Below are 7348 nucleotides of genomic sequence, written 5' to 3'. Positions count from 1 at the left end.
GGGCCAAGGGATGAACCCGCACAGTTACAGCCACAGAATCCTTAGCAAAGGAGTCAAAACACGCATCGGAGAAAAGCCTCTTCCACAGATAAATGGTTCTGGGGGAAACTGGACAAACGGTCTTAAAGGAAACACAGACAGCTCACAGAATGGGAGAAAATCTTCACCAGTCACACTTCAGATGAGGGGCTAATAACCAGAATTGAAGAAACGAAAGACCAAGGGAATAGAACTGTCAATCAACAAATGGGAAAGTGGACTGAAAAGACAGTTTTCACAACAAGAAACACAAATGGCCAATAGCTTTTTTTCCCTCAATATTTTATTCAATATCCTTGGCCTTCAGAAAAAAATGCAAGTTAAAACTAAAACAACACCTCACCCTAGTTGGAAGGCTGTCATCAAATGCGACACCCTGGAGAGGACATGGCAAGGGAGCCCTAGTCACTGTCAGTGGGAGTGCAAATTAATACAGCCATTGTGGAAATTAACTTTCGAAAGTTAAAAATAGAACTATCATCTGACCCAACAGTTTCATTATGTGGCGTATATCCAAAGGACCCCATGCCCTACCATAGAGATATTTATTTGCATCCCCCTTGTTTATTGCTGCTTTCTTCACTATAATAAATAATTGGAATCAACCTATTAACAGATGGAATCTGTCTAGTAATAGATGAAAATCTGATATTTTACTTAAAGAAAAATGCAATCACAAAATTTTCAGGGAAACAGATGGAGTTGGAACACATAAGCAAGGTCACTCATTCTCGGGGGGAGGGGGGGAAACTCATACTCTCCTATGTAGAACCCAACAAATATATGTACATGTATGTAAATAAATGTATATATATATATGTATATATATATATATACACACATACATACATACATACAGTACAACACATAGAAATGAGAACAAGGAAGACCAAATGCAGATGGTGGACATAAGTTATGACATAAAGCTAAGTGGGTTTCTAGTTCTAACTCTGTCATCAGCTTTTCAGTTTGGGTGGTGGATAAGTGCATAAAGTATATTTGACAGTTAAAGTGTAAATTCAATGTGAAGCTCAGAATAGCCGTTCCAACTAAAAAGTTCATTGAGATGGATAGACTTTAGGTCTGGTTAATTTTGGTATGTGATCTTTTCTCTATTTGCATGGTTTTTATTTTAAAATATATACACACACATTGGGGGAAAGCCTCTTTGAAAAATGGTGCTAAAGAAAAATTGGGTATTACATGTAAAAGAATAAAATTATCCCTCATGATGCACAAGAATCATTTCAAAATGGATCCAAGACCTTGATGTAAAACTTGGAAAAAATCTGGGATTGCTGGAGGGACACAGGCAAAACACTTGAAGTTTTTTGGGCAAAATAATCATGAGAACTGACCAGTAGGACTGCCTGGAATTAAAAAGCTCTGCTTAGAAAGGAAACAATTACTCGAGAGAGAGAGAGACTGTGGAATGAGAAAAAGTCTTTGCCAGCTCTACATCTGACATCATATTTTTTAAAAAATCATCTGATAAATGAGCTAACGAACTAAATAGACTATTCTCAAAAGAAATATAAATGCCCAATAAGCGATTGAAAATAGTGTTCAACATATTTAGCCATCAAAAAATACAAATAAAAGCTGTTTTGACAATCCATCTCACCCTAGTCAGAATGGTTACCAAGAAAACAGCAAATGGTGCTGAGGATGCTGGGAAGGAGGAATATTCATATGCTGGTGGGAGTGCAATCTGGTGCAGCCACTATGGAAATTGGTATGGAGGTTCCACACAGCAGAGAGCAGAACTACCATATGATCCAGCTATTCTCCTCCTGGGCATATATCCAAAAGAGTCAGGGTATCACGGAGATAGTTACCTGCTGCACGATTATAATAGCCCAGATGAACTATGACATTTGCAAGAAAGTGGATGGAACCAGAGAAATTAGCCAGACTTGGAAACAGTATTTTCTCTCATGTGGAATCTAGATTTAAATTTATATGTGTGTATACTTGGAAAAAGGGATGGATTGACAGACAGATACTAGATAATATATAGGACTATGAAAGTGGAGGACCATACCCTAGATAGGTAGATGATAGATAGATGGAGGGATGGATGGAGGGGTGGATGGAGGGATGGATGGATGGATGGATGGATGGATGGAAGGATGGATGATGGGATAGGTAGATTAAAGGACTATGAAAGTTGAGGAAGATACCCAACAGTCAGTGGCAGGATGCAGTGAAGAAGGGCCTCTCATTCCCAGGCTTCTTGCCTCTGGAGCCCCACCTTCACTGAGAGGACCATCCGTCCAGTGCTGCCCCGTGCCCTCTCATGCAGTATATTTCCTTGTTTCTGGTGTCTTTGGCATATGTGACTCGGATGGACCTCTAGCTCTGTCAATACCAAAGGGGGTGGCCACTCGAGCTCCCAGCACGAACCTCCCTCCCACAAGCCTCCTGCTTTGCAATCAATTTCAAGACTTGCTCTTAGCCAGGGAGAAAGGACCTGCTGGGTTCCAGCTTCCAGGCCCGGGGTGTCCTCTACCTTTAAAGTGGTACTTCCTGCAAGCCTTCGCTAATCCTAAGCACCAACCCTTCCAGAACGATCCACTCACTTGCATCACAGAATCCTCAAGGATGGCACAGGAAAGTGGCCTTGGAGGTGGTTGTGGTTTGAATGTGAAACGTCCCCCAAAAGTTCATACATACATTTGAACACTTGGACACCACACTGTAGTGCTGTTTGGGGAGGTTGTGGGACCCTTGAGAAGCGGATCCTTGCTAAGGGAAGTAAGTCACTCACAGGGAGTGGGCTCTGTGTGTTACACCTTGGCCCTGCTTCCTCTCTGCTTCCAGACTGCAGAGGCAGTGCGTCTGGCCAGTCGCCTGCTCTTGCTGCCATGCCTTCCCCAGCAAGATCCACCCCCCTCCCCCCACTGTAAGCCAGAGTACGCTTTCCTCAGACTGCTTTCTGCAAGTCTTTGTTCCCAAGAAGAAATGTAACTGATAGAGAGACCATGCATGTTTTACTGCTTTTGGGCAAAATCACCAAGGCTGAGGGTGCCATCATATCACCTTGGCCTTTCCAGGATGATCTGAGCCACCCTGTGCAATGCCACGTTGGGCACAGACCCACGTGCTGTGGCCACATACAGTACAGTGCAGCAAGACAAACCTTGGCAGCCCCCTCACCTAGGCCCCCTCTCATGGCAGCTTTCAGTGTGGTCATAGGGCTGCCCTGATAGTCCTCCATGCCTTTAGAAACAGTCTGTGGTCTCAAAAGACACAACTAGCCTTCTGCTTCCAAAGGAAAAAGAAAACCCAAGTTACCTGTAAATCTTGGAAAGATAGAAAAGCCTAAAAAAGTAGATTGTGTCACGGTGTTAGAAGAGGGAATTCCTAGGGTTTGCGTTCGATCATGATTAAATGGGAGAGAAAAGGTTTCACAGGGTCTGGGCTACCAGGCACATACAGCGCACCCTTGTGGCCGTGAGCATTTATCTGGTCAAGCCTGGGCAAAGCTTGCCCACCCTCCTTCAAGTGTCCAACTTTCACATAGCTCTGTGGGGTGCCGATAAGGCCTCAGTGGAACTTGCTCCAACAGGAAGAAATGAGCAAGGCATCAACACCAAGTCTGCCTCCATTGGTCTGATCATCACACTAGCCCCAGACCCCCACAAACAGAAGGGGCAGGCAAGAGCTGGGGAGACGGCTCAGGTGCTTGGCTGTACAAGCATAAGAACCTGAGTTCAGATCCCAGCACCCATGTTAAAAATAAAAATAAAAAAGAGCCAGAGGTGGCAGAACTGTGAAGGTGGAGATAGGAGAATCCTTGGGACTTAATGGCCAGATAGATAGTCTAGAAAATCAGTGAGCTCTGGCTTCAATGAAAGAGCTTATCTCAAAAAAATAAGGTGGAACATGATAATGGAAGAATCCTGATACTGACCTCTGACCTTCACATACACACCCATAGGCATGTGTGTGCACAGACCATGCACGCACACATACACATACATACAAATAATAAGGAGGCGCAGAGGCAGTCTCTACCCTTGGCCTGAGCCCTGCTTCTTTGGAACCATAGGCCATGTCTCTTCTTCCACTTTCCCAATTCTTCCAGCACCTGAGACTCAGACTTGCCTCCTCTGCAGGCTGTTTCTGGGGCCCTGGAGTTCTAGGGGCTACAATATGTTTTTAAAACAGGACCCCTAGCCACACAGAGCACTTCCAGCCTGAGGCTTCATGTAGTCCACAAAATGTGGCCCCAAATTGTTCAGTTTAGTCCTCTTTGCTTCTCACAGCACATATTCGCACCCAGAAGCCTGAACGCAAGGACCTGAGGGCTGCCCAGCTACGTCCGATGCATCACTTGGCAGATGACAGAGAGTGAGGCCCGACAGGAGTCAGGCAGAGGTGGCTGCATCAGATAAGAGACTACTGATTGTCAATGAACCTCATTCATCAGCCAGAGGACCGCAGGCTCCGGGACTGCAGGGGTCCCAGTGGAGAGGAGCTACGTAGGTCCCGTTCACAGGAGCAGCACAAGCCTGCTTCTGGAGAAAAGGAAGAGGTACACGCAGGTTCAGGTTGAGCAGAAGAGATATCTGCACACACAGTCTCTGCACACAGGTTACACAAACTGACCTTTATTTGTCGTACTGAAGTCTGGTTTGTTTTTGATACAAAGTAACATTTTAGTACAGCATGTCCCACCTGTCAGATCCATACCTGCCTGTCCGCTGACAGCGGAACTGGGCCTATGTATGACCAGGGAAATAGACCTTGTCCCGCAACTGTGCGAGTTAGACCTTGAGAGGCAGTGCCTCTCAGTTGTCTGAGCTAGAAAAGGTGTGCCTGGAAGGCACAGAACAGCCTTGAGGGCTGGGACTCTCTCTTTTTAAACAGCTGTGCAAGAAAATATATCCCTTTAAAAAAAATTGTCAATAATGGCTAAACTACAATCTAATCTAGAATTACAAAGAATAAAATGAAATCAAAGATTTCTTGCTAGTAAAATGAAATGTTAGGAACAGTATTAAAATATAGGTCCTACCCCAATGACACACAGAACCCAGTACAGTACCTATTAAGAGGACACACAGTTGAAGAAGGGACCGCATCAGCTCTTTAGCAGATAGATCTGGCATCAGAAGTGCGGGGGTGGGGAGTGGGGTGGGGGTGGAGATGGGTTTAAAAGAAAGAAAGAAAAAGAAACCCAACAAAGAATGGAGACATCCTCGTGGAGTCAGGCTGAGAATGTTGTCGCAACCAAGATGGAAAAACGCTCAGGTTTCCTTCTTACCCTTTCAATAGATGAGTCTAATCATTATACTCACTACAAGCCCTTATTTCAAAGTCTGAGTTTCATGGCAGAAAGGGCTGGTACACTTGTGCCAGTGTAAGGGTTACCCTGCACCCTTGTGCCAACCAAGGCTGCCGGGCATCTCAGAGCCTACGGGAACCAATGGCATGGCTGTGGCCCCTGCTGAGGACCCAACCGAGGAACCATGAAGCCCTGATGGACTGGACGTGATGCTTAGATACAAACGCAGCCGGAGAAGAGACAAGAGGCCAGGAAGGCAGGAGAAAGGCCAAGAGGTGAATCTGCAAGAAGGCCAAAGCTGCCTTCCAGGTGTAGGAGGAAAGTGCTGCCATGGCCAGTTGGCCCACCAAGGCACTGGTTCTGGTACCAACAATGGTCTGAGCACCTGCAGTTGTGATGTCTTCCAGGAGAGGGGCCACTGAGGAGCAGGAAGTCTGCCAAAGCTCTGGTCCCACTGACAGGAACCTCCTGTAGCAAAGCAGCTCCCCCTGAACGAGGTTCCAGAATTGTCCTGCCCAAGACAGGAACATCAAACCAACAGAGAGTGACAGAGGGGTGGGGATCAGGGGCTGGGCACCGACGACATGGAGCCATTCAAGTAAACATAGACAACCAAATACTTAGAAAAGGCTTGTAAACTTGTGATCAGCAAGGTAGGTCCTGGGCACAGCACCTCTGCTCGGCTGGCTGCGGGAGGATCAAGTCTTTCGTGTTTCTGGTTTTTTGTTTGTTTGTTTGTTTGTTTCAAAGTGGATGTGTGAGTAGTGCCATCCACCAGCTGGGCCAAATCTTGGTGGCTCTCCGTCTACAAAGGAGGTGCTCTTAGAGTCCCGATTCCAGGTCCTTCCCACCTTGTCCACAGACAGACAGACCTCTAGTGTCTAGAAAAGGGCCAGCCAGCTCTCCCCACCATCTGGTCATGGAGGTGCATCTGGTACAGCTTTCGGCTAGGGTGGGCAAGCGGGGATCCACAGGACTTTACTTTGTTCTTCATTGACCATTGCCAGGATCTGAGTGCAAATGCCAGAGAGGGCTCCACCTTGGACAACCCCTGCAGAAAAGCCCACCAAACAAAGCAGGTTAGGTCAGCTCTAAGTAAGACATTCCCTCCCATTTAGGGAAATGAACACTCTGTCTGCTTGTCTGTGGGCTCCTTGACTCTCCTCCACATGACCCTCCTCCTTCAGCAAGGAAACTGGGTAAAGGAGAAAACCTCCCCTTGGGGAAGTTGACTGATCAAACTGCCTACCACAATGACTGCGGGGGTGGGTGGGGGTGGGGTGGGGTGGGGTGGGTGCGTGGTGTGCATGGGACTGGCCTGCCCTCTACTGGGGAGGGGAATGATGACTGGGCAGCATATGGAGAAGCAGCCTGGGGGCATGTTAGGATGGCCTCACAGGCAACAGGGCTCTGTAGAGGACATGCAGGAGTTGGGGAAGGACTAGTGCCCAGGTTGGCAAGCTAGTGCTACTCCAAGGCACAGTGGGCAGAGCACACCACCAGAAGGCCGGGTACATTCAGAAAGTAATGAAGCTAATGGAATTTTCTGTTTAACCTAATTAAAAAAATCAATATACATTTAAGTTTGTGCATTTTTTTTTTTTTTTTTTTTTTTTTGGTTTTTCGAGACAGGGTTTCTCTGTGTAGCTTTGCGCCTTTCCTGGAACTCACTTGGTAGCCCTGGCTGGCCTCGAACTCACAGAGATCCGCCTGCCTCTGCCTCCCAAGTGCTGGGATTAAAGGCGTGCGCCACCACCGCCCGGCAAGTTTGTGCATTTTTTAACATTTTCTTTTTCTTTTTCTATTTGTCTACTGGTTTGTGATGGACTGGAAGCGAAAATGGGGCCAGGCTGGGCCCTCTGGAAGTGCTCTACTAGGTCCAAACCCTTTCTATCACGTGCTAAAATGCCTCCACTAGCTCCTACAAATGGTTGACTTTACCCACCAGAGGCAGGGAAGTAGGAAACCTGCATCCACAGGTGGCTCATTCGGCAACCGGAGGCGCCAAGACTGGCC

At 46.8% G+C, this 7348-nt stretch overlaps 1 protein-coding gene across 4 annotated transcripts in view; it reads right to left on the bottom strand.

The window, feature by feature from the left end:
- Nucleotides 1-4636: 4636 nt before the first annotated feature.
- Dlg5 (discs large MAGUK scaffold protein 5) overlaps nucleotides 4637-7348 on the bottom strand; it is a 114826-nt gene continuing 112114 nt past the window's right edge. For 3 of the 4 annotated variants that reach the window (XM_037208606.1, XM_037208607.1, XM_037208608.1), the window contains one exon: nucleotides 4640-6383. In XM_037208606.1, the coding sequence (XP_037064501.1) occupies nucleotides 6280-6383 (104 nt within the window). In that variant the 3' untranslated portion in view covers nucleotides 4640-6279. Of the gene's footprint in view, nucleotides 6384-7348 lie in introns of all 4 variants that reach the window. The other variant, XM_028879791.2, reaches the window with a different exon arrangement.

Source organism: Peromyscus leucopus, chromosome 9 (assembly GCF_004664715.2).
Source record: "Peromyscus leucopus breed LL Stock chromosome 9, UCI_PerLeu_2.1, whole genome shotgun sequence".
In the NCBI taxonomy this organism is placed as follows: domain Eukaryota; kingdom Metazoa; phylum Chordata; class Mammalia; order Rodentia; family Cricetidae; genus Peromyscus; species Peromyscus leucopus.
The sequence above is the reverse complement of the archived record's forward strand: the minus strand, read 5'-3'. Positions and strand labels throughout refer to the sequence as shown.